At 45.4% G+C, this 27,849-nt stretch overlaps 1 protein-coding gene across 1 annotated transcript; it reads right to left on the bottom strand.

The window, feature by feature from the left end:
* Nucleotides 1–323: 323 nt before the first annotated feature.
* Nucleotides 324–23,062, bottom strand: LOC108933488 (leucine-rich repeat-containing protein 38-like). Its single transcript, XM_018750586.2, has 2 exons — nucleotides 22,399–23,062; nucleotides 324–3,790 (listed from the first exon to the last, which is right to left on the bottom strand). The coding sequence occupies exons 1-2, from the start codon at nucleotides 23,024–23,026 to the stop codon at nucleotides 3,543–3,545; spliced, it is 876 nt and encodes a 291-aa protein (XP_018606102.2). The 5' UTR covers nucleotides 23,027–23,062; the 3' UTR covers nucleotides 324–3,542.
* Nucleotides 23,063–27,849: the final 4,787 nt, after the last annotated feature.

The following is a 27,849-nucleotide window of genomic DNA, read 5'->3' as shown; positions in this document are numbered from 1 at the left end:
CTGCAGACATGGGGAAAACCCCTCACCGACTGAGCCAGGTTTAAACCCAGGTTCCAGGAGCTGCGAGGCACCAGGACTCCCCGCTGTGCCATCCCTTTTCTAAAAATGATAAATTCCACCCCACAGCGGAGACATATTCATAATCAGTGTTATAATACAGTTAGGATTTCCACCTGCCTGTCTTATCAAACACAAGAAATGGAAATGTATCTTTAAAAAAATTTATTTTTGTCATTTTAAATTTTATAACTAAACATATACATATACATATATACTTCAGTCTTACAGTGTTTATATTCTTTTTTAAAGCATAGTTACAGGGATGTGTGTCCACTTCAGCAAGAAGGAAGAATATTTTGGTATAAACAGGAAGAGTATAAAATATTTCCTTTTGTCGTTATCCTTACTGTGAAGCTAGGTCTGCGGATGCAGTCACGATGCAGGTGTTTCGGCTGTCGACATTTGCAAACTCCTCTGCGCAGTAGATTTTAAGGGCAAGTAACAATAAATGGCATTGTGACAGAAAATAAACGTTATTATTTTGTTTGCTCGTAAGTGAAATAAATGTAATTATTATTTGCACCAGCGCTTACTAGACAGGATGTCGCCAAATGGTTTAATAAAGTATTTCTGAGCTTTAATCGACCGATTGAGCGCAATACTTAACGGTTATTTTTTAAAATCCGAGTGGAGGCCCATTTTCATTTGGAGATGTGCATTTGGGTAGCTAGACAACCGAACGCTTTCCTCGAAATCAGACAGGAGTACGCCACATTTTATTGTTGCGGTGCTGTAAGCTGTTTCGCAAACGCCAATTAATTTGGCAATCAGAAGTAGAAATATAGTAAATGGATTCTCATTTGCAGACCTCTGGAAAAATTTTCGCTGGTTTTATGTTCCTTTTTTTTGGTTGATATTTTCACATTTATTGGATAATATAAATCAGTTTGTAATGATGGCCAGAAGGGGCTTCAGACTTCTCGTTCAGAGGGTTATGGTTCAAAGTGCTACTGGTTTACAGGGGGCTGGAGGCCTGCTACTCTCCTCGGCCACAATGGATGATGGAGGGCCATGAAGACTACTCTTTCCACATGGACACACTTGTTTACCCCTGGATGATTATTTATTTGCTCGACAGACGCGTTTGTCCAAAGTCACTGACATACTTTACAAATGTACGCTTAACCCAGTTTTATAGCTGAATGTTTGTACGGAAGCAGTTTGTGTTGAGTGCCTCGGTCAAGGGTTCGAGGGGATGTACCCCTCTGTAACCACTCGGCTACCCGCTCTCCCTCGGATACAGGACTGAGCTGGCTACTGGGTTTCGACTGTTTCAGCGTCGCTTACAATTCTCGCTGTTTTTACGGGCTTTTGTCAAGCAACCCTCCCCCAATTCATTCTTTGTAAATATTTCATGATGTACTTTAATGGTTCGACTTGTCTGAGTGCTTCTGAAAATGTACCTTTCTCAAAAAAAGAAAAAAAAAACTGACAATATGACAATATCCTAAAATATTCCCAAGAAATGTGAGGAATCTGGCATGAAACCAACACGTACGGCACACGCGGCTGGGGGACTTTGAGGGGCCTATAGTTAATTACCTGAAATACAAAAGGATTCCCACTTGATTCTTCACTATTACCCATGAAAATGAAGAAGCAATTAGAGACCGAAAAATGGAGCCCCCCGATAAGGAAATGAGGAAATACAAATATGCATACAGGAATTTCTGTAAAAGAAAAGTTACATGAGAAATAAAGCAGTCTGTAGCAATCTTTTTAGCCATAATTTTCAATAACACATATTAATGGGTGCAAAAGGAGACGATTCCTATTGGGTAATGCCCAAAAAAATGCCGAATACTAATGACCACCCAACAAAGATGGAAAATTCAGATCTGAATTAGAGGTACATTGTTTCCACTGCAACTTCACAGTTGTTGGATATCATCAACAGAAATACGTAACATACTGACATACCTTGATTATCTTTATTGATACAGAAACAGCCGTCTACCTGACTATTAGACACCGTGGACACTGTAGACACGCGATGATAAGTTGATACCAGCACTGTAAGTTACAGCAAACATGTACCTGGACGTTCACTATATTTCTGAGCCTAATTCTATCATTTAGGGGTTGCAAAACAAATGGCGGGTAGAGAGCAGCTCGAAATTTAAACGTAGACACCAAGGGCTGTTGACGAGAGGTGAGACCTGCTTCTGCACGAATGGCTTTTGCGTTATGCTTTTGCAGCTTTAGAGTTCAATAACACGACGGCTCGAGTCGAGACACCAAGGACAACATCTATGTGACTAAGACACCATTTAGTTCGGCAACCCCTAAGCAGAAGAAGAACAGCTTTACTCTTTGGAAATCAAAGACTCCATGACTGCCACGCGCTTTGGAAGTGGGGAAGCGACAGAAAGGAAGTCCTCTTCTATAATTGCAATAGCAAAATTCAATTCCGACAGGGTTTGTAAGTCCAAGGATCGACGTTCCGGTACTGTTACTATGTGAAATCCCCCAGGTTTGCAAGGCAGCACACATTGATGGAATGAATACAATCTCCTTCGGAACCGGTCCGTCTCAAAGTCCACGGCAGAACGTTGGAGTAAATGTCGAACGTATTATTCGTTATTGAATGGTTAAAAAAATAACCAACCAAAATTTCGCAGCGCAACAACACAGGATCAAAAGTCGGATAACATTTGTGTAAAGCTATCTGACAGCCCTGCAGTTTGTATCTATTTTCATTAAAAGGAACCTCAAAGTGTTGATTGTGTAGTTTTAAGCCCAAATGCCTGCACTGATTTATTGCGGTTATGATAAATTTATCGTAAATTTAACAATGCGGATTCAACAAGTGGAGCATCGTAAGAGGGAGGATCTGAATGCGCGTTGCCAAACTGTGGACCACTTTTCTGGTAGACCAGTTGCAACAGCGCGCTCAACTACTCTGTATCTTTGTTTTTGTCGGTAGAGCAGGAGATGCAGAGGTAGCTTCAGTTGAGAAAAAATTTGACAAAATGAAAAAAAAAGCGCAACACAATCTGGCACTCATTGGAAAGAATCGATTTCCCCCCATCCTTGCTTCAACGCAACCAGTTCCCATACGGATGTTCTTCCACGGAATTTGCAAATTAATGAGTCCAACGCGGCAAATAATTTTTGCATTGCTACGTGTTTTGCGTGGTGCCGCTCTGCAGCCTAAACAAGCGCATGTTTTGTACGTGAGTTCACTGTCCATGGCTAAAGTGTGAGGAATTGTGGGAAGGCTCTGTTGGGGGGTCGGGGGGCCGGCAGGGTGTTGGGTAATCTCTCCCCGGCAGTTTGTTTCTTAAGGCCTGGCTCGATGAATTACGTGCGGGAACCATCTCAGACAGCCCAAGCGTCCTAAGAACCATGTTCGGCCCTTTTCTAACGCGTCCGTCTGCGCCTGATGTGATGGAAGGGCCAACGCGGCGTGTGGGATTTCACATGGTAAGAGCATTCTGGGATTGCCTCGTTCGCTCACGGGGGGGTGAGGCCGCCCACGCTCAGCCGTCGCTCTCCTCGTCGTCTGCCTTGCTGGCCTTGCTCCAGCGCTGGAAGCAGTGCACTGTGGAGGCCAGGAAGAAGCTGGCCACGATGGCTGCCACCGAGACGGCCACGCCGGAGAAGATGACGATCAGATAGTCCGTGAGCGTCAGGGTCTCCTGGCACTTGCGAAAGCTGTCCTTCGATAGCTGGTTCAGAGCCACCCTGCGGCCATTGGTGGGGAGGGAGCACTCCATGCCCTCTATTCCTGTGTGGGGGGATGGGAAACGGAGGATGGTCAGCAAGGCATGTCAGCAGGCTGGAAGGTTACCATGGTTACACAGTGTACAATGCCTGTATTCAAACCTCATGAGGCATCTTGTGTGGGAATTCATTTGTCAGCATCTCCTATATCCTCTGGATGGGGCATGCGAGGGCCTGTGTTAGCAGGAGTAGGGTGCAAGTAAGGATCACGACCTAGCTGGGATGCTAACAAAACTAGTAGATACTTAGCCACCTGTGACATACACTCACGTAGGGTGGTGCAAGGAAAACCAAGGAAACCCATGAAAGGGACAGTACGTGGTGTAGGGGCTGGAGGTTCTGCTTTCCAGAGAAAGGATTCGGGGTCCAATCCCACCTCTTGCTGTAGCGCCCTTGGTCAAGGTACTTACGGCGAACTGATAGAGTGAAAATTACCCAGCCGTATACATGAGCAAATCATTTTAAGTAGTTTATTACTGTAAGTCATTTTGGTAAAAAGCATCAGCGAAAGGAATGAATGCAAAAGATGGGGAATCGTGCCAAAAATCTACAGGGTCAGATGCAAATTCAGTAGGCAGAATCAGAAATAATCAAGACCTTCTAAGGTTTCCACCGAAGCACTTTCAAATTCATCACCTCCAGCACGTCAGTTCCGAGAGCCCTTCACTCACTCATCCTCTGAGCTCCTCGGCACTCAGGGCCACGAAGCAGGGCTGTAGGTAATCGATCTCAGATGTCCAAGGACGAACCTGTCTCGGACCGACACCACATTGTTTCCATTATGTCCACAGCGGCGGCGGACCAGCGGGGAGCGGGTGCAGGCACGTAGAGGCCCTTGTCCAAGGGGAGGTATCATTTCTGAGTTTCAGCTTACTAAGACCTGGTGAAAAAATCAATGCTAGGCAGTGAGCCGAGCAGCAATGACAGCTATAAATGCAGGATGAAATAAGACCCTAGCTGATGCTGGCAGCACGGTGCAGCGCAGTACACTACAGCGGTAAGTGGAGGCCATCGAGTGCCGAAGCGTAACCCCAATGAGAGAAACAATGTCCAAGGGCCAGTGTGTGGTTCTGAGTCCCCTGTTGGACAGTGTGTATCTGGGGGTCACTTTGGAGACCTGGTCTGAGTGGAGGAAAATGGTGTCGTTTTCTTTATAAATCTAACTCTTAATCTGGGATTCATTTCAGGAGTAGCTGGCTACCCATCACACTCGCTGAGGACAGAGCTAAGCCTTCTGGGAGGTTTGGAACACTGTGTGATTTAATGGAATGTGAACCATCCACACTCGTCCATCCATTCAATAACTGCTTGTCCAGGGCAGAGTTGCGGTGCATTTTACCGTACCAATACTAGTCATGGTAAGTACCTTAATCAAAGGTACTACGACAGCTGGGAAAGTTCAACCTTGTTCTTTTGAGTGCAAGACAGCAGCTTTAACCACTACATTTACATATACATTTATTTATTTAGCAGACACTTTTCTCCAAAGCAACTTCCAGTGAACTCTATGTAGTGTTATCAGCCCACACACCTTATTCACCAAGGTAACTTACACTGCTAGATACACTACTTACAACGGATCACTCATTCATACATCAGTGGAACACACTCTCTCTGTCACTCATACACTATGGGGGAACCTGAACAGCATGTCTTTGGACTGTGGGAGGAAACCAGAGCATCCAGAGGAAACCAACACTGGGTTTTGCACTACTTATACTGGGTCACTCATCCGTACATCAGTGGAACACACACACTCTCTCCGTCACTCACATTACGCCTCCTGCTGTCTCAAGTACATTCATAACTATATGAGAAAGAAATTATTTTCATTTTACATATGGATAATTAATTAAAAAAATAAATCAAATAAAAACTTATTATTATGAGTTACATAATAATAATAATAATAATAATAATAATAATAATAATAATAATAAAAAACAATTTAACTAGATCATGAAGAAGGGAAAATCAAATTTGCATTTATAAATAACTTATTTTTACTTCATTATTTATGTATGTGAACATTACATTTGCACAAAATCATGGTTTAACAACTTTATTTACAAGACTGAAGTTTGTTGAGGGAATACACTGTTTACTGTGTACAGCCACAGTTTGTTTAATGGAAAATGTCACCTACAACATTGCGACGTTTAAAAGACACAGAGCGGTGATGCATCATGGAGTTTTTACATAATAAAACGATTTCTTCATTATTAACCGGGGTTTTGTTAATTTTTCCAAGGATTACGATTCATTGTTCGATATCAGCAGCAAAATTCAGTGCCCCAAAATTTCGAGGCTGAGGTGATCGCCTCGGTTCTCCTAAATATAAACCCAGTCCTGGTTGAGCTCACGTATGAAATTCGCCGGCTGATCTTTCACAAAATACCCCAGGATGTCCTTCCATACTGTTCTCGTGATGCGTACTACGGTATGTGCAGCACAGTGCTCCGGTTTCCCAGTGTTGCGACAAATTCAATAATGTGCACATAACATATATTTGCAGATGAGAAAAAAAAAAAAAAACTGGTGAGGTTCACTATTTATCAATTCATTTAATCGCTTTAAAATTTGATTCATGCCTTCAATTTATATTTATGCAACAATTTGCACCAGCTAATAGATTCATCTGAGCTTTTCTGAAAAAAAAAAAACGATCCATCCTGGGAAACTCTGACAGCGTAATGCTGAATAATTTATGGCCTCTTCAGAAAGTTCTCGAGATAACATTTGCATTGTGTGTTTCACAGTGTTATTACTGCGTCATATATCATTACAATGGAATACACACCTGGTGCCTCTTAGGGATCGTGCCAGGGCCATTAGTGTGTCTATATGTCATCTGATTATGGGTTCTGGACTCATGCAGCTTTAGTGCAGCTTTGACTTTGGGGTCCTGGATTAACACACACACACACACACACACACACACACACACACACACACACACACACACACACACACACTATCTGAACCGCTTGTCCCATTAACACTGGTCAGGAAAATGATTACATTGGCAGGATGAAGACGGAGCACAAAGCCCAGAGTACAAGGAAACCAAGGATGTGTTCACCGGTCTTCCACCGATGTGTGGAACCAGTATAAAATGTTATCGAATATGAATCGAAATGCAGCACTACTGTATGGTGGGAGCATCACCAGGCCAATGCACAGTACAGACTGGCAGAGCAAAACTGCTGAAATGGGGTGTTCTCCATGTCTCACTTATGACCTACAGGGCATGGGGTTGATGCTCCATGTCTCTGTATCTACCTACAGGGCATGGGGTTGATGCTCCATGTCTCAGTAACGGCATGTACTTGATGCTCACATCTTATTAACTCTTGAACCCGCATATGTGTGTCAAAACCTGATTGGTTCCTGTAGGAACACCCTAAACGTTTATAAGGATGTGCTGTTTTTTGTTCTCTTGTTGATCCTCAGATCCACCCATGAACAGATTTCACTGCTAATAAAGAAATGCAAACAAAAGCGGTGCAAGATTTTTCTTTTATCCCACGACAGCACCGGTCCCTCACTGCTCCTAGATCTAGGTTTGAATCCAGCTAGTCTCTGTGAACTTCACGTGTTCTCCCTGCTCTCCCACAGCCCAAAAACTTGCAAGGGAAGACAAAAAGAACATATTAATTGTATCACTCATTTTTGATACTGTTATTAATTATCACTTTTTATTTAATAAGAAAGAGAGCAAAAACATGTATTCTGTCTGCTTGTAATTCAACACTCGCGTATTCATACCTACATAAATGGCAATCTCAGCAACGGTTGGGTATTTATTTCACTGAAAAAGGCACTGAAAAGGGATTTGCTCTAACAATGTTCACGGCTTCTTTTCCTTCGCTTGTTTTTCTCACAATCGAGACCCTGCGCTCCCCTATGACACGAAGGCCAGAGATTAGAGCCTTAATCCACACAGATGCACATCAACGTGACTTGCAGAGGTTCCGCCGGGCACCCGTTACATAAATCATCTCGTACATAATACTCCTCAACGCTCCCTAATACCAGTCGCCGATATCGCTCGGCAGGACACGCGCACGCAACCATTCGTTTAATTTGCACTTGGGTAAGCGCTTCGGTTCTCGCACGCGAAGGACTTCCTGCATTACCGGCACAGACACGGCGCGGCAGATGGTCGGCACCGATACTCTCTATCAGTCTAATAAAACCGATTTGCTAAGCGTACTCTGCCGCTGCATCACAGTAATTAATTAGATTTCGCCTTGCCATCTATATTAGATTCCCAGTCAAATTATGCAATATATTTACATTTGCATGATACTCACTTAGCACTGGATCACATCTGGAGTGGTGTACATGGCTTAAGCAGGGAAAAATATAATAAAGGCAAAATGAAGACAACAGTTTTCACATTAGTGAACTCACTACAATAGAAATTAGCTTATTAGTATGTTACTATTATATCATTAGTATAATAAAACATTTTTAGTATAATTAGTAGTAGTATTAGTAATATTAATAAGCTACAGGAGAATATTAGCAAATATATACTGTATTATAGCCATACCATTATATTACCTTACACCCTGCGATGGGCTGAGATCCTGTCTAGGGTGTGTTCCCCCCTAGTCTTGCACTTGGTGATTCCAGGATAGGGTCTGGACCACTGCGGTACCGATCAGGAGAAGCAGTTAATGGAAATGGCTGGATATGTAAGATTATAATTACTATTGTTATATTACCGTTTGATTCACGCGCACCATTATGTCTACTGATTCCCAGCATGGAAATAAATACCAAACTTCTTAAATTAAAAAGATTTAAAACCCCGACAAACTATGAATATTTTCCGTGTCTGACCCCATGGTCCAGCATAAATTTGTTCAAATACTGAAGCGGTTTGCTGAAACACCGCAAGGTTTTTGACACCCTAAAAAAGACTAGTTCGATTAATGAAGCGCTCTCAGAACCATCCATTACCGGGGCGTATTCAGCACTTGGGCAATTTGCATAAACCATTTATTTAAAATTAAATTTTGGACATTTTGGACTGTAAGAGTCTGGTGGTTTTTTTGGGAGGAATTCCATCTAGAGGCCTAGATCGATCTTTGCCAACGGAAGGTATCGCTCTTACATTTCTGGGCCACGCTACTAGAGTACCTTGAATGGTCCGACTTGAGCTTAGACAGCCGTGCTTGCAGTTGCACACACACACACACACACACATATCTTGTGGAAAAAGTTCACCTCGCACTCACAGGGACCTCGTGAGGCTCTTGGAGTTGAATCTTAGAGGAGGGGCAGCTGGGGGCAAAAAGAGCTCATTCTTTGTGTCCTTGAGGATCACTCACCGTCTCAGCACAGAGAGCAAGAGCAAATAAGGAAAAATTCATCGTTCGTCGGAAAAATTATCGCTCCGCCACGCTGGAAGCGATGCGCAGTTGCTGCGGTGCGGCAAAAAGTGCAGATAATTATCCGCGGCAACCGCGCGCCACTTGGGTGGAACTCATTGGGTTACGCAGTTCGTCCGGCTGCTGCAGAGTAAATGATGTACGCACACCTGCACGTTTGGGTCATTTCCCTCCCGAGCTCCTTACAGCTTCCCAAATTTGTCCTTCGCCATCTGTCGTTTCATCTACATATTGTTTCGACGCACACCTCACTTCTACAGGTCGATGCTTGAAAATGTCGGCGTTCGAAAAACAAGCCCCGCTGCGACATTCAGTATTTATATTCTTCTGGCTGACGCTTTTCTCCAAAGCTGCTTACACTGATTTACCCAGCAGAGTAATTTTCATTGTATCATTTCAGGATAAGTACCTTGATCAAAGGTACTAGAGCAGGAACTGGGATTCAAACCTGGATTCCTTGAGTCCTAAGGGTGGGACTCTAACCACTGCGCCACGTACTTGCTCCGTAAGAGCAACGCGACTAGTACCTGTCACAAAATGCATATTTGTTTACTCCGCGATTCAAAGCAGATCATCGGTGTAACGCAAACTCTGTGCTGCGGGGACCCGACGCAGCTGTCATGGAAATAAAACAACACGCATCACGCATGTGCTAACGCCCCGCACTCGGTACATGCTGCACGTTGCCTAGTATGTGTTCTAATTTGAGGTGTGCACGAGGCCTCCGCCGTCTGCCAGAAGCACGCTGACATCATCGGCAGCCTTTTTGCGTGGCCCCCAGAGGGGGCGGGGGGTCGGCTACGTGAGTCACTCGGAGCAGGAGGGGTTTCCCACCGGCCGGGGCTTCGGCGACTACAGCCTCCTCCGCTGTTCGTATCTGTCCCAACAGGGGTGGGCGGCGGCAACGGCGGCAGCGGCGGCGGGGGGAGGGGGTTACCCAACTGAACAGCGTGGCCAGGATTTCTGTGTGTCACAGTTTCACACAGGAGTGGTTTCAAGACCTGCGCGCGCACACACACACACACACACACACACACACACAATAAGCCACAAGAATCAGCAGAGCTGCTGATCAAACAGTGCGTTTCGTTCTAATCCGTCACGAACGTACCCTACGTCATATTCAAAAACGCCATTTTTAAGCATTTTAATATTTGCTTTTTGCTCTGAATTATACTAATGAGTATGCATATTTTGCTTTCATTTTTGATGAAAAAACTAACAATAAACATTTGTCACACATGCATAATTTTCTTTCTACTTTTTTACATCTTTTGCAACATCACAGTTTGCACATTTATATTTTACTGACATGGGGGGTGTAGTGGTGCAGTGGGTTGGACCGCAGTCCTGCTCTCCGGTGGTGGGTTGGACCGCAGTCCTGCTCTCCGGTGGGTCTGGGGTTCAAGTCCCGCTTGGGGTGCCTTGTGATGGACTGGTGTCCCGTCCTGGGTGTGTCCCCTCCCCCTCCGGCCTTTCGCCCTGTGTTGCTGGGTAGGCTCTGGTTCCCCGCGACCCCGTATGGGACAAGCGGTTCTGAAAGTGTGTATGTATGTGTATATATATGTATTTTACTGACTTCTTTTTTAGCAGCAGCACATAGAATAGTCATCACCTCGTACATGCAAAGGTTCCTGGTTTGGATCCCACCTCCTGCTGTAGTGCCCTGATCAAGGTACTTACCCTGAAGTGATGTAGTAAAAATGACCCATCAGCATAAATGGGTAAATCAGTGTAAACGGTTTTGAGTAAAAGCCTAAAAGTCCCCTTTGAGGAAGGTATCAGGTAAATAATTTAATTTCTGTATATACTTATACATAATTTCATATACTATATATATAGATATACTGTATTTACATTACATCATACATACTTAATATATACTCCACATATTATTAAGTAAGGGAGTGTGTGGTGGCGCACCGGGTTTGACTGGGTCCTGCTCTCCACCATGTCGGGGGTTCGAGTCCCGCTTGGGGTGCCTTGCGATGGACTGGCGTCCCGTCCTGGGTGTGTCCCCTCCCCCTCCAGTCTTGCGCCCTGGGTTGCCGGGTTAGGCTCTGCCTCCCTGCGACCCCCTCGTGGGACAAGTTCTTTCAGACAGTGTCTATTTTAATAACACCCCTGTCAAGTTAAAGACCTTCTTCAAGGCATCAGAAGGACCTGTGATTTAAAGCAGCAACCTGACGCACGGAAGGCCACAGCCCCGATCACCCTTTGGATCTACGGCACCTTACATCCCGAAGGTGATTTATCCTCAAGTTTGGCTCTCGGACGCTCTGACTTTGGCGAATCCGGCCTCTGGCCGAAGTGCCAGCGGGGCTCCTGCCAGCCCGGGCCCTTCCGCCAAGTGCCTCGCCGTTACGAGGTCCGCGGTGGTTCTGGTTAGAGGTATGTTGTCACCAGGATCTGGTTCGGTGTTGCGCTGAATTAATCATGACATTTGTTTCTTCTTAACCCAGACAGGGCTGTATCATGTTTACACCGGTTTCCCCCCTGAATAATTCACACAAGTCATTTTAGGTGGACCCGGAGCCATTTGACAGCTGCCTCCACACACCTGCAGCTTGTTTCCTTCCCACAATTCCCCAGGGCACACTATCCTGGACCATAATTACATATGGAAAAAACTCTTGCTCGATTTTTGCAACGGAACAACAGCTGCTTTGGACAGGGACTTTTTTGTTCTTTTGTAAATAACTATTGGTCGGTGCCATTTTTTTGAGGGCGTTCGGAGGGTGTCGAATTTTGGCTGGAAGCTAGAAGCGCCTCGGCAGTTGTACAGCGCATGCAAATGAGCGCGCTCGTTTTCAGCTCGGCGGTTGCCGCAAAAACAGTGTCCTTCGCCGGGGACTGTGTGCGAGGAAGGAAGTGTACTTGTGAGCAGCAGCTTCTCACCGAAAACCAGGAGGGTCCTCGTGCTGCGCTGACGTCGTACCCTAGAGCGCGGTACTTCATCTGCGCCGCATCTTTACATGCGCAGGTGTTTCCTTCAGACAAGCCGTGAGACTGGAAGACCTCAGCTGTTGCCTTAGATAACAATTAAATGTAATTTCGCTCTGGTTTCCAGCCTCTTGGGGTGAGTGCTGCCAACAGGGAAATGGCTTGAAATGTAAAAAACTAAAGGAGTCAGGAAAGCAAATCTGCTCTGTTCATGCTGACGTGGTCACTAGATTAAAGAACTAAGAGGAATGTAGAACAACACATCTTCATTAGCCGGTATTTCTTACTTGGGTTTAAATAAATAAATATGAATTACATCAATACAAATGCACACACACACACACACACACACACACACACACACACACACAAAGCCTGACCAGGACAAGCAGCTAGTGAAAATGGATGAATGAACATATTATAACTACAACAGCAGAAAGCTAGAAAATTCCAAGTATTCAGCTGAAATTATGCCCTGGAGCAATAATATCAATGATTTAATATGGCCTATATGAAAAAATAAAAAAGTAAATATAGAAATAAAATATAATATAATATGAAATTGAGGGGGTGCGGTGGCGCAGCAAGCTTGGCCGGGTCCTGCTCTCCGGCGGGTCGGAGGTTCGAGTCCCGCTTGGGGTGCCTTCTGATGGACTGGCGTCTCGTCCTGAGTGTGTCCCCTCCCCTCCAGCCTTACGCCCTGTGTTGCTGGGTTAGGCTCCGTCTCCCCGTGACCCCCAATGGGACGAGCGGTTCGGACTGTGTGTGTGCGTCTGTTAAATTCTTCAAGGGCTCAGGTGTCTCTGTTCTTCTAAGACTAATTGCAATTCACGTTACGTTGGAGTAAAGGAAAACATCATCATAGTAATAAGAATATGAGACACACCAGAAAAAAAATCTAATTTAGATGTCAAAGTCCACACCATGTCCATTCCAGCTGCCGCATTTTTATTTTTTCATAGAATTTCTTTGAAAATTTCCACAACAGGTAGGGGCTCGCAGGTTCAAATCCAAACTCTTGCTGTCGTACCCTTGAGCGAGGTACTAACCCTAAACGGACAGGGTAAAAATGACCCATCTGAATGAGTAACAACTTTATGCAGCTTAAGGCTGTAAGTCTCTTTGGCAGAAACCGTCTCTCCCAGCTACGTGGACCCTCACTTTTAGCCATGCCGCTATAGTTAGTCAGTGATGAAGCTTCGATACGTTTCAGAGCGTCACCCATACCGTAGCGCAACTGTTCTGTTTCACGAGTGCCTGTTGTCTGTGCTCCGTTCGAGGATCTGCCACCGAGAACCCATTTTTAAATGTCACCACCCAGGTTCTGCAGGGTGATAAAGCCATCTGCTGCAACCCCCCATACATCTCATTCCAGCCATCTGGATTAGTCATACTCTGTCATCTGCTCTTAATATACATTATATGTTTTAATTATAATTATGCACATATGCTCACATTTGCAGAAATGCTATTGAGGTTTCCTACGAATCTTGGCTGTCTAATTCTGGCTAATTAGGAATTTTCTTTTTTTTTTTGGTTCGCTCTTCAATATGATTGCAGCAGAGCTCCGTGACAACCAATTTTGAATCTTTACTACAAATAAATAAAAAACAAATAAGTTTTATTTGTGCGATTGCTTGTCTGCTGTCTTTGCACTGGAAATGGGATTGCGTTCATAACACCACGTCAACAGTCTGTGGTTAAGGAATTGCAATTGACATAAAAAGGCACAGTTGAAAGGGGAGCGTAGCGGTGCGGTGGGTTTGGCTAGTGCCTGCTGTGTGGTGGGTCTGGGGTTCGAGTCCTGCTCGGGTGCCTTCCGAGAGAACGGTGTCCTGTCCTGGGTGTGTCTTCTCCCCTTTGGCCTTGCACCCTGTGTTGTCGTGACCCTGCTTGGGTCAAGCGGTTGATGACATTGGTTGTTTGGGGTAGAATTAAATGTGGGGGTGAACAGCGTGGTGGTAAAGTGTGTTTGCGGGGGAAATTCTACAAGGCAAAATGGACTGTACAGTCAGGAAAAGGTGTCCTAAAGCCAACAGGGATGCTTGTGAGACAGACATCTCACCAGTGCTATGAAGTCCTCTGGTTTGAAAACATGGTGATCTTGGTGGTGGGATTTATGTGTATAAACAGAGGTAAATAAAGCACACACACACACACACATTTTCAGAACCGCTTGTCCCATACGGGGTCACGGGGAACCGGAGCCTACCCGGCAACACAGGGCGTAAGGCTGGAGGGGGAGGGGACACACCCAGGACGGGACGCCAGTCCGTCGCAAGGCACCCCAAGGGGGACCTGAACCCCAGACCCACTGGAGAGCAGGACTGTGGTCCAACCCACTGCGCCACCGCACCCCCATAAATAAAGCACATTGCAGTTAAATATCACTGTAAAAGGATCCAGCTTCTGGTGTGTAGACTATGCACATCATATGAAATACTAGTGGCCCTGATGATGAGGCACTGGAAATGTAATGAACAACCTGTCAACGTCCATGCTGGTAGCAACCATAGTGTGTTCAGATGCTGCTTTCATCACGTGGTGGAAACCGGTTCACTTTCCGTTAAACCGTGACGGTTCACCGTGTGATGATCCCGCTTGTGCTCTGGGCTTCGTCGTGACTGCCGAAGCAATAACGTAGCTTTGTGTGTTGTGGTCACATAAGCCGTGTACCGCGGCGGTTCCTGGTGGGTAATGTGAGGGTAATGAGATTGCCTGGATAATGGGGAATCCACAGTCGAACCAGTGAAAGCTGAGATATGAGACCCAGATAGCAGTGAGGTGAAGATGCTGAGGATGGAATTTTGAGTTGGAAGCCAAGCAAAAAGTTGCGGATTAACGAAAAATTAGTTTGCAGAAGGGAGGTACAAGGGTTTGGCTTGATTCGGCGCCGGGTGTCATAGATGGGATTCCCACTGTTAGGAAAAATACAGCTTTTCTGTAGGCACACAGAAGCGGAAAGGCTCTTTGCAAATAAGATCAGAGACTACAGACCACCTCTGCATACAACTTGGACCCAATCTACCCACATGCACGTCTTCCATGTTTACATGCACTGCACACTTTATATATGTACATAATTCTGTCTCTTGCTTTTGCACTAATAGTTATTTTGTAAATTTGTAATTTATGTCTCGTGTCTATTTTTCCTTATGTGTTTATAATTTATGCCATAAGCTGCTGGGAGGATTCACAGAGTGAGAATTTCATTGTATGGTGTAACAGACTGTTTACTGTACATATGACAATAAACTCTTGAATCTTTAATGTATGATGCCAAAAAAGGGCCCTGGGGTTTTCAACCAAGATGGACACCACTGAGTGTAAAGCAGCAGTGTAATGAGATGCTGGAATTGGTTCAGGGAGCACTGATTATAAATTAGTCTAAGGGAACAGGGAGATCCTCTCCGGAGTAATTTACCCACAGAGAGATGGGCATTAGACTGTACCACGCTGGACAGTCAGCAGCCCGAGACAATAAGTAATGCTTTAGCCTTCTTTACCGTCTGTGAGTAAAAGCAGAGGTTTGCATCATGAGCTGTGGAATCAGTGCTGAGGGTAGTTATTTAAGGATGACGGTGTGTACTTGAAATAAGTAGCTGTTTTTTTTTTCACTTTCGTGAGTAGGATCATGGACCACGTCAAGCTGCGGAGGTAGACGAGCATTAGGTGCGGGAGGGACAAGGTGGAATTCAGTCACGAGGTCCTGCTTGAAGCAGCGAGCTGTGCGGGATCCGTAAGGGCTGGACATGTACAGGAAAGCTGAGCGTGCCATAAGTACGAGTGTGAGCTCGGTGCCGAGAACGTATTACTATGGGCTGTAGGAAACCCAAAAGGAAGGTGACAGATATGCAAAGTGCTGGGCAAGTGGAGCAACGATGTACAGTTACCAAATCCAGCTTAAAATCGGGGGAACCCAAGGGCAACGAGGGAAGGAACGAGAGTGCAGGGTTAGGGTTTTGTATAGGAGAAGAAGAAAGAATGACTGAGGCCAAAAGTGGTACAGGATGAAGGTGTGAGTGAGAGAGGAAACCAGGCTGCTGCAGCCTTACCTGTCAAATATACCGCAATGTACCTTGGAGGAAGCAGAACAGCACCGCGAGCAGCGTAAAAAGCCCCGTGGGGGGTAGTACAAGTGTAAATATTTTATCACAGGTTGGTCTCTTTGGGAGGGCTGGTGAAACCCTTCACTCACAATTTTCAGATCAAGACAGTTAGTCAACTGATGAAGCTAAAGGAATAAATGATTAATGCGAAATGAATAAATGTAAATGTAAGTCACTGTTATCCCGAGGATGTTCAGCCTTTATTCTGTAATAGTAAGGTATTTGCAGTGTAAAATAACACCAGTAAGGATACTGACAATTCTTGTATTGAGTATCAAGGAGCACTCTACCGTAAGGCACAAATACAGTACCTGTCAAAAAATTTGACTAAACCTGAGCAATCCGGTTGCTACTTTTATGGGATAAACTGGAGAGAAGAATCAAAGTAAACCAACCCACAAGTGTCCTACATCTCTGAGATCTGCTGCAGAAGAAATGAGACGATACGGCGATTTATTTCCTTGCTTTGTTAATTAAGTGCCGAATGTGATCAAATACCAGTTTCCAGCAACGTGCACTCAAACTTTTGACTTGCACTCTACGTAGTAACGGTTAAGGGTTGGGCAAGTTAAGTCGAAACGAGAATCTAAGCAAATGGTTTGGAGTTTAGGAGCATGTGCGTGAAGCTCTCCCAGTATCTGTGTGGGTTTCCTTCAGCTACTCTGCTTCCAAAAACAAGCTGCTACGGTGAATGTATCCAGAGAAATTCTTCATTGATCTGCACGTCTTAGCTATTGATACTCCCCACACAGACTCACTGTAACGCTGCAGATGCTGAGCAGGCGTGGGCAGCCACTGGAACTAGGTTTACTGTTCTCCTGTCTCCTTGATCATGGAGTTTTTTTGTTTTCCTCTCCTCAGTTGCCTTTTGGCTCGCTTATGAACTGAATGCTAGCAAATCAACATTTGAGCCTCTATGATTTCTTTCATCATTTACCACTGTATTGACTCAGTTGCTCTGCACTCTGTGTCACTTCGCCGAGAAGAGCACTTTATGAAGGTAAAATGAAGTGAATCGGATTTGGGACCCTAAATAGCCCTCGATTTGAATCGCGTCTTGGGCCATGAGCCGTATGCTTTCAGCGATTAGCTCTAGATCACCAGAAGCCAGGCTGGATAAGCAGTTAGTGAAAATTGCTTGATGGATGGATATTTTCCAATTGCTATTCATTTGTGGTATCACTTCTTGACTCAGGCAATTGCTTTTATATCTTTAATTCAGCTGCTTTCGAAATGGCAGAGGAATTACGGACAGGGGCTCTAATTCATTGCTCCGTAAATCCTGAAACAGACGGCTTGCAAGAAGCATACACTAAACCTAAGCAAAGCCGGGTTTTACATTTTTCAGCCAGAAAAAAAAAAAAAAAAAAAAAAAAAAAAAAAAGAAAACATGACTGATCAAAATAAACAACCAATAGGCCTTAAAAACACGGCCATCTGCCGAACTGAAGCGAAACAGATTAAGAATCAGTACAATTATTCAGGCAATATGGTAAATTGAATTCACTGAATCAGACTCAAGTAGCAGCACGGCCGAATGCAGTCCTCAGTGACTCAGAAGTTGAGTTTGGGCTTAAGAGATGAATCCGGCTCTTAGCTAGCTGATGGCATTCGCTGGCTCATCACGCAAACGGGGGTTTATCGGGCCATCCCAGTACGCGAACCAATAACGATAACAATGCGCGATGCACGTGTTTTCGGTATTAAGAACGGCCAAGGGAAGGGTGCTGGAGCAATGTAACGCTCAGCACGGCCTTCTTTATTACTGCACTTCCAAGGTGAGCTGATTTGCTGGGAGTTCTACCGTTTAATCTCCGGCATTTGGAATTTGGGAATAAACGACGCACCGTTATCTGACTGTACGAAGAGGAACCTTCCAGAAGCGTCGCGATCGGTGGAAACTGGTTGCGGTGTTAAAACAGCTGGAACGGAATGTAGGCACCTTTCGCTACGCCCTTCATCGGTGACTCCTCCCTCGGCGAGAACAGCCTTTCCGAGGAACGAAGGGAGTCGTCACCCCCCGCCGTCCACGCACAAACTACGGTAAGCCGCTCTCGCTCGCACGCTGGAAGCAGCCCAGGACCAGTCATCTCCCGTTAAACAAGTCCAAGCTTGATGGACCCACATATTCGTGTTACGCAAACATGCCCCTTTTCACACCGCCTCTTCAGCGCTCTCCAAAATGCAGAACAAATGGGTGTGACTGAGTGCTTTCGCATTCGATCGCTTAAAAATGGAACAATGTGGAAATTGACTTTATACTGCGAGTTGGAGTAGGGCGGTTAATGCATCGAGTGAGCCGCGGAGCGCGTATGAATATGTTCGCCATGCAGACAGACATATTTACTTCGTAGCGCCATACGTAGGGTGCAAAACGATCGCAGACCTGAGCATCGGGCACGAGATTTTTTCTTTATCCTGGGGGGTCTGACACATCCTATTGTTTATGTCAACACTCTGCTTCACGTTGGGTTGATGAAAACGTGTAAGAAAAAGTACGCGGGCGCTGATACTGTATTTAGAGAATCTCATTCCGCTAAGCTGTGCATGTGGGCCGGGCCCCTGGCTAAAATAAAGAACCCGCTATAATCCACTTATGATTTCTTATATAAAATCGTATTTTTATTATCATTGCATTGTTTAGCTGACACTCTTACCCAGTGCAGCTCAACATTTGGCCAGTTTTTACAGCAAGATAATTTTCTTGAGGCTGAGCACCTTGGCCAAAGATCCCCCACCTGGGACTTGGATGGGCAACCATTAGATCACACGTCAGTGTCTTTAACCAAGGTTACCGGCATCGCTGAAACATAAATCGGTGCTTGTACTAACAGAAGGATGTCAACAGTGTTTTTTTTTCCTTTAAAATTCTTAAAACATAACAATAAATGTGAGATCTATACGAAACAAAAAGATGAATGCGTTCTTTACGTGATTAAAATTAGTTTTGCAATTGCAGAAGGACCCATGTTTTGTCTCAATCAGCATTTCTAAGAGACAACGAGGAGGAGCAACAGCAAACGGCTCAGTGGAAGGAGCTGTACTGTACCCTTGAAACTGAAGCAATAAAATATCCAACTGTACAAATGGGAAAAAGTGCAGAAGTATAAACAAGTGCAAGTGGCTTATTGGAAAAGCATCCGCTAAGTAAATAACATTCTTGGCAACATGCCCTCAAACCAAAGACCCTTCAAATGTCAGCTTTGTCCTTGAAGGTCACCGTGTTATTTTTGAAAGTATTATTTCGAGAAGAGCAGCGAAAACTGAAATATTAATCAGTGGAAACGGATCAACTTAAGCTTGGAAACTGGCTGCGGCGCAGTCGGCGCTTTAGGTCAGGACCTGTCAATCTTCCAGGCGCCGCGGACTCGTGAAGGACGTTGTATCTGCAGAGCCTGGTGGGACACTGCTCACGGTTCGAAGGGACCGCGGCTGGGTTTCCTCCACTGGTTTACGACGTTTACACCAGTGCAACCAATGTGTGTCAGAGTTACACAACTGCACACTAAAGGACTAACCCCAACCTTAACCCTAACCCTTAACCCTAACCCTAACCTTAACCCTAACCCTTAACCCTAACCCCAACCTTAACCCTAACCCTTAACCCTAACCCCAACCTTAACCCTAACCCTTAACCCTAACCTTAACCCTAACCCTAACCCTTAACCCTAACCCCAACCTTAACCCTAACCCTAACCCTTAACCCTAACCCCAACCTTAACCCTAACCCTAACCCTTAACCCTAACCTTAACCCTAACCCTAACCCTTAACCCTAACCCCAACCTTAACCCTAACCCTAACCCTTAACCCTAACCCCAACCTTAACCCTAACCTTAACCCCAACCTTAACCCTAACCCTAACCCTTAACCCTAACCCCAACCTTAACCCTAACCCTAACCCCTAACTCTAACCCCAACCTTAACCCTAACCCTAACCCTAACTCAGGACACATGCAGTCCTAAGCATCATCATACATTATATTTGTGACCTGGATTTAAAAAAAAATCCTAGCATGACACTTCGTTAAAGAGACCTCTAATTGTGAACTACATTTTAAACGTAATCAGGCTTTTGGTTGCTTTTCAAATGCACATTTCACTTGCTGCCTTATTTAAGATTTTTCATTTCACATATTAAGCGGCACCCGTGCAAACGAATTGGGTCCATCTATATACAGACACTGATTTGGGTGAAGGGTGAGCGTGTCATCAGGTGATTGTTTATAGTTCATATTTTCACACCAATATAACATGTAAATCCAAAAGACAGTTTATTAGATCATTTACATTTTATTTCTTGTTTTTACTTTATTATCTTATTTTCTCATTCCACTGCAGATGATGGACCCCCAAGGTCTCCAGTCCCTAATGTAGACCAGGCTTGGCTGATTAAGAGGCCTGACCCTGGTCCTGATGATGCTACTCTCATTTGAATTATATAAAAGAAATTCCCATGATGTCTGAACTTTCCTGATTCACATTAGGGAAAAAAAAAGGAAATGGACTCTGTAGATAAGGTAAATCCTCATGAATATGTAGCAGCTGATACGAACTAGATGGATTCTATACTTGTTTCGTTTTCTATCAACAACTTGGGAAATTAAAAGGTCTGGAGCATGACTTTCAACTGTTTTTTCTTGCTTCAGTTCATCCGCCAAGAGAAAAGCTGATTTTTCCACATGTGCATACACTCTTTTTGAGAAGATGCAAAAATATGCATTTAACCTTTTTGTTGAGGACTTTAAATAATAAAAAGCGTGTTTTTGCTTCTTTTTTGAATGCAAACCTTGAAGCTTTGACCATGAATAATCTAGGAAGCAGAATTTCATTCACATGGCAATGTGATTCACTACATTACTGCAGTTATTATTATTAGTAATAAAAAGCAGGACTTTCTTGGGACCGAGGGACTTTCAGAGTTTGAGTCTGTGCCCTTAACTACAGTGCTGTTAAGTGTCCTCTGTAAGTCTTTTAGCAGATACTGTATTTACTATATGAAACTATTGCAACCTACTACTTATGAGAGTTAAAATCTGCACACAAATTATTTATGCCACTGAAACAATACTCTAGAAGACTAAATTCAGAGTACACATGCTAAAGGCATGTATTAATATGGAAATAAAAGGCACAGTGGGGGATTTTTGTGCGGCGCACTTATCCTAAATATACTGTTCGGCTGAGGAGGGGGGGCTCGCATGAAATCCCCTGTTAAACTTTCCCACCACACCTTGCCTTTCACCACAAGACTTCATGGCAATATCACAGGCTTTGGTCACTCATCAGCCAACAAATACCTAAACGCTATTGCGTATTTCTTTCACGCGACCTGCTGGACGAAATAACAAACTAAGCGATCTGAATTCAAGACTGTTACGGAGGACTTTGTCAGACCGAAGCCGTAAAGTATTTTTAAAAATAGAGACGAGGGAGAAATGAAAATTTCTCCACCTTCCAAACACCTTCCCCAGATGAATTATGTGTACAGTAGTCAAAACAATGCACCCGATGCTTAATATGAATTTAGCCATCCGTACATAATAGTGGGGTTATTGTAATGCACTCCACATCCTTTGTTTTTGACAATTCACACATTTAGGACGTGCGTGGACTGAAGCAGCAGAATGGTGACCCGGCAAAAGGACGCTGCCGTCTGGGTTACTGAAGCAGAAACACGATGGCCAGGGGAAGCGGATCGTCATCGTGATGCTTCATGGTAACAGCAGCAGCATCCTTTTCGCACCACTGCTTACAGAGGAGGGATTAGCCAGTGAACTGATCCTGAGGAACCGGCGCGAGACAGGCGGGCTGGGAATTGAGCCGCACGGGGCACGGGCGCAGAACGCCCGGTACATCCCCGGAACGGGCCCCGACCGGCTGGAGAGCGACGCAGGGCTGTAGCGGGACCCGTGCGAAGGAGATCCCGTGGTATCGTGTGCGGTGTCTCCCGGAAGGCTCAGAGAGCAGCACACGCACAGCGCCCTCGTTGAGCACGAGAAGGTGTACTTGGCACCGGGCATGACGAATTCATGGGGAACCCGTGCGGTCGCATGACAGGGTGCGAGAGGTGCGTGACAATGGCGGGATTCGGTAAAACGTGTCATCGTGGAAGGAAGAAAGGAGCATCAAACGGTCACAGGCTGTCCACGATACTCACCGCTTGGAAGCTTCTGCCTGTTTTCCATCAGCCACGTGAAGAGTTTGGCAAACCTGCAGTTGCACACCCAGGGGTTGCCCTCCAGGCGGACGACCCGAAGCGAGGGCAGCTGGCTGAGCACCCCCACATCCAGGCAGGACAGGCCATTCCATTCGAGCTCGAGCTCGCGCAGGGACGTGAGGCCAAGGAAGGCGTCCTTGCTCACCACGCTCAGGAAGGTGTTGTTACCCAGCCGCAGCTTGATGAGGCTGCGCGAGTCGCGGAAGGTGCCCGAGCGGATCTCCGTCAGGTTGTTGCAGCTGAGGTCCAGGAAGACCAAGCGGGAGGAGGTGCTCAGGGTGCCCGGCTCGATCTGCGACAGCGAGTTGTTGCGCAGGTCCAGGTACACCAGGTCGCTGTAGAGCACCAGGAAGTCGGAGGGGATCCAGGGGATCCCGTTGTCGGACAGCAGGAGGCGGCGCACGTCCAGCGGGATGGAGTCCGGCAGGCGGGTCAGTTCGCGGCCGCTGCAGTCCACGGTGTGGGGGTCCGGGCACAGGCAGCCGGCCGGGCAGTTCTGCCCCCAGGTCAACACGGCGGAGCACAGCAAAGCGAGGAGGGAGTGCAGCCAGCGAACACATGGCCACATTGTCGAGGGGAGGGGGCAGGGAGAGGGGGAACTGGGCTTCGGGTGGGCGGGGTACACAGAAAGGACCAGGGGTCAGGGTAGGGGAGGGGGGGAGATTAGGAAAGGGGAAGGGGGGGAGGGGGAGCGAAAGGGAACGAAACAAAGGTTCAATCCCTCGGCAGAGGCATTCCGTCCCCCCGTCAGAGAGATCGGGATCTGGAGGAGCTCGGGCGCGGGAGAGATGGAGCGACGCCGGGCACCGTGTTCCACGAGATCATGTAGCAGGCGGTCGGGCTCGGATAGCAGCCTGCTGGTTTTGAGGGAGCGAGGGGAGGAGAGATGCAGAGCGAGCGAGGGGAGGGCCGCAACATTCGCACAGAAGTAAATAGAAGCCAGCAAACCAGGGAGTGGGAAAGACCGGGGGCGGGGAGAGGGGGCGGGGTGTGTGTGTGTGTGTGTGTGTGTGTGTGTGTGTGTGTGTGTGTCTGTGTCTGTGTGTCTGTGTGTCTGTGTGTATGTGACGGTGTGACTGTGCGGGGGTGGAGGGGGGATGTCTGCTTGTGAGGATTGCACGCAAAATCGCTCTTGGAATGGTAACAAAGTCAGACACCTGGATCTCTGACACAAAAGGATACCGTTGGCGCGTTTGGTGGTCCCGGGCCTCGATTCGCCGGCCCCGTCGGGAAGCTCGGACCAGGGCGCTCGTGCGTCACTGTCACTTAACACTTCAGACCCAGGCGGAAAAAAAAAAATTAGGCTGCGTTTGCAGCCGCGCGCTTTGCCACTTCTCCATCATCCCTTTGTTCTAAGGCGCACGAGCAGGCTGGAGTCTCGCAGAGCGTATTACTTGCCTTGTTGCCATGGCGACGGCTGCTAAACATCCACAACAGAACTGTCTGGGTTCAGATAATAATCCCGAAATGTATCATATTAGCGGTGACAGGGAGCTGACGGCACGTCTCGATTAAAGGGAGGGCAGTGATTTTTGGTGCATCATTCTGCCGATCAGCAGGAAAGCAATTGCAGAGCTCAGTTTATGCACGTGATGTCATTTCTTACTGAAAGAGCCAGCGTTTACCCTCAGAGTGCACAATTTGTCCTGATTCACATCTGTCATATGCTATTATTATTCTTTACCAACACCCTTGTCTAAGGCCACTTTCAATGTCATGTTTGTATACCAGCTATTTTGAATGATGTACCATTTACTATACAGCAAGGCAATTTTTGCTGTATCAATTCAGGTTAAGTACCTTGATCAAGGGTACTGCAATAGGACTGGGGATTTGAACCCGGGGTCTCCCATATACAATTGCGCACCTACGTATTTCTTAAATAATGCAAAAATTCAAACATGGGGTAATTGATGGTCATTAATGGAAGTTGTTCTATTTATATATTCGCTTTTTTAACTGAGCACATTCCAGGTTAACCGAACTGAAACGTTAATTTGCAGTGACTGGCTGTCAAACTAACATCTGCTCTTTTTGACTTCTAAAAAATTATTTTTCTAGGCACAGCTTCGTCGCTGCACGTCCTGTACTGTCGAGCTTTCAGCAACCTGACAGCATCGTACATGCAAAACATATTGCACATGTATGCTGATACAATCATTATGTGTTAATTTTAACCGTAAAGATGTTGTTGCAGTTAGTCATCTTAATTACAGTTAAGTGTTTAGCAAATTCTGCTGCTGCTGACAGTTATTGTGCGAGACAGGGATGTGTCAAGACTGAACACATTTTATACACGACCCCCTTATATGTCCCTGGGGTACGAAATGAAACCCAGCAGAGGTGGCGTTCGTGACAGATGAGACGAAGGAATAATCAAAGGAGGGTCACTTGGCGAATCGACACCTTCTACCGTACAATCATTTGAAATATACAATATTTGAGTATTTTAACTCATCTGAGGAGAAATTCTTTATTTATTTTTGGTAAAAGCTTATAAAATGTGTTCCATTTACTGAGATATTTACTCATTTTTCAAGGTCTCTGCAACTGAAAAGGTATCCACTAGTAGTGTCATAAGCACAATTTGTTTTTTTTTTTTTTTTTTTTTAAGTTTTTGCACAAAATTTGCTTTACACGCACCAGAAAAATAAAAAGTGATCAAATACTCCCTGCTGAAATTGTCCTTTCAGACAATTTACAGTTGTCTCATCAATTTTATAGATAATAACCTGCCTTTTTTATTGATTTGAACAAATCTTATGAAAGAAGGTCCAAATAAATGAAAAATCACATTGTATTAACACACAAATGAAGCCGAAATTGCTCGAAATTGTCGAAGTTAAAGAAAATATTTCCCCACATCCATACCACGTGAATCAATCTGACAAGCTTTACGTGAAACGTTTCATTCGCTCGTTGCATTTCACAGAAAATGCAGAAATGTCCACATTTCATGCAAAGATGCTGAATTTGATAAGTACATGGCAACACTATTTGGGGAACCTCTGCACAGATCAGCAGCAGCCCTCTTCTGTTGGTCTCCTTGGTCTACTTTACTCCAGCTTAATAACTGTGTTCTAGCTTTTAATCTAATTGAAATGGGAGGAGGAAGTCAATGAGAGGAGGTCTTCATATTGAAACACTTCTGGAAGAACATCATTTAACAGTGGGCTTAATAACCTGTCGTTTCAGGGGAGAAACAATTTGCTTCATATTAAACTTGCTGGATTGTTTATGGTTTTTATTATAGCCATGAGTCACTCAGACATGCAGTAGATCTGCATTACTTTTCTCATATCCCAGTTTAATAATTACCTGTGATGCTACATGAACAGCCCCGCTAAATATCATAACCGAATGCCCCTGGATTTTATTACATATCTGTTTGTATTTGCATTTTCTTAATATACTGATTCTGTTTCTGTGTCGCTGGGACACAGTATTATTCTGTTCTCAAAACCAAACATATATTTGTTCTTTACGTACATCATCGCATTTATATCAGGAAGTCAAGTTACGAGGTTGATGTTCTGAGAGCAGTGAGGTTTGATGTGCATGCCTCTTTTTGGCAGTATGAAAGCATATTTACATCTGCACATCAAAATGTAGATCAACATCATCAACCGATGAACAGAGCTGGGCTGAGAATCCTCTGGCACCCAGATTAGGCTGCCCTGAGGGACAAAACTCAACCTCAAACCGATTGTCCACGTTAGGGTTGTAGTAGTTCAGAGCCTATCCTAGAATCACTGGGTGGACACTCTGGATGGGACACCAGTCCACTGATGGTTGATAATAATTCATATGGAAGATGAAGTTCTTAATATTGGGCACAGTGAGGTGCCGGGGGCAGGTGTGAGGAATCAGCGAGCAGCACTAAACAGAGCTCTATGACAAATAAACCTGGACCCAAAGTTTACAACAGGTAACCCAAATTCTCTTCAAAAGTCTGCTTTCAGAGGTAAGCCCCAGTTCCAATGTCCAGCGATATCCTTACATAGCCAGTCAGCCTATTCCAGGGCTGTCCGCACAGGGCGATGCAAGTGCGGGCTCACCTAATAAACGGGGCCAGCTGGTGACCGGGTTGGCCGCTAACTCACTGTCCATTCCCTGTCACACCAGGAGAGATTAGGGTCTGAATTTAGAAACGCGTTCTGTCAGTCAGTGTCAGCGTCACCCAAGATAACACTCGTCACCCCACTGCTGAACGAAAAGCGAAGCGCTCAAATGACGGAGATCTCGATTTGCTGACAGGCGTTGACGTGCGCTTACTGCTCAGTTGACCAACAGCTTAAACCAGAACAAATATGTAAGTCAACTGACTGATGCGTTTCATTGATTTCTCAATGTCGGTGAAGTTAAGCACAAAACAAGGCAGAGAACCTAGTGGGAGGGCTCTCGCCACAGCGGTGAGATTTACCCCACTGTACACAGCAACAAACACCCAAGGTTGCTGGCCATCCTACGGCAGAACTGTCGCACAAATTCTGTGACAAAAACAAATAATGAAAAGTGGCCATCTTTTTCACAAGGGGCTCTTATCTGTGTGTTTCGACAAGGGAGACAGATTCCAGGAAGATCCGGGAAGATCTCAGCGTTCTTGACTCCGTTTGGATTGCACTAATACGTCACTCTGCCATTCGGGTTTCACGGCACCCCTCTGCCATGTTCCGGTGACTTATGGACTGGATTCAACACCCTCATGCAACCTGTGCTGCTGCCTACCTAGATGGGTATGTGCACATGTAGGGGAGTGTGCATTCTGTATTCTGCCCCCCCCCCCCCCCAATTGTACAAACATTCAGATTCAATGGTGTTCCAATGAAAAATAACCCCCACTGGTTTCTAAGGATGATATGAATACGTAGAATGCTTGTAAAACTGTAATACCCACTGGCAATGTTGAAAAAACAGGTTAGGCAGATATGTACTGTTCTAGCGTTGCCCTACCCCTCCGACCTTCCACCCCCGTATCCACATCCACAAGAGAGAACACTTGTGAGGTGAGGCCCGCCACACTACCCTTGCAGTTGGCACACTGCACGTGTCTCCATTGCATTAGGTTTGCTTCAGAAACACATATAAGCATCAGTAGAAGGACTCCTGCTATACGGGCTACAATTTGAAAAGGAGAGTCATATCACAGATGGAGTGAAGGCTTGGCACTATGGATGGAGAGGTCTGGGATAATGCCGGCGGGTGTTGTAGCTCATTTTGTGTCTTGAACAACCTTTAACCTCTCTGCCTTGAAGCCTGGGACTCAACCAGCAACTTGTCTGTGCTGCCTTTTGTCAAGATGGTCTTGGTGCTGGCTTTTAAGGACAATCCAGGAAGTGTGGAAGACAAAGATCTCGAACCAATATGGGCAGGGGGTGACACAACAGATAA

This window comes from Scleropages formosus, chromosome 2 (genome assembly GCF_900964775.1).
Source record: "Scleropages formosus chromosome 2, fSclFor1.1, whole genome shotgun sequence".
NCBI classification, from domain to species: Eukaryota; Metazoa; Chordata; class Actinopteri; order Osteoglossiformes; family Osteoglossidae; genus Scleropages; species Scleropages formosus.
Note: the sequence above shows the minus strand (reverse complement) of the source record. Positions and strands in the feature narration are given on the sequence as shown.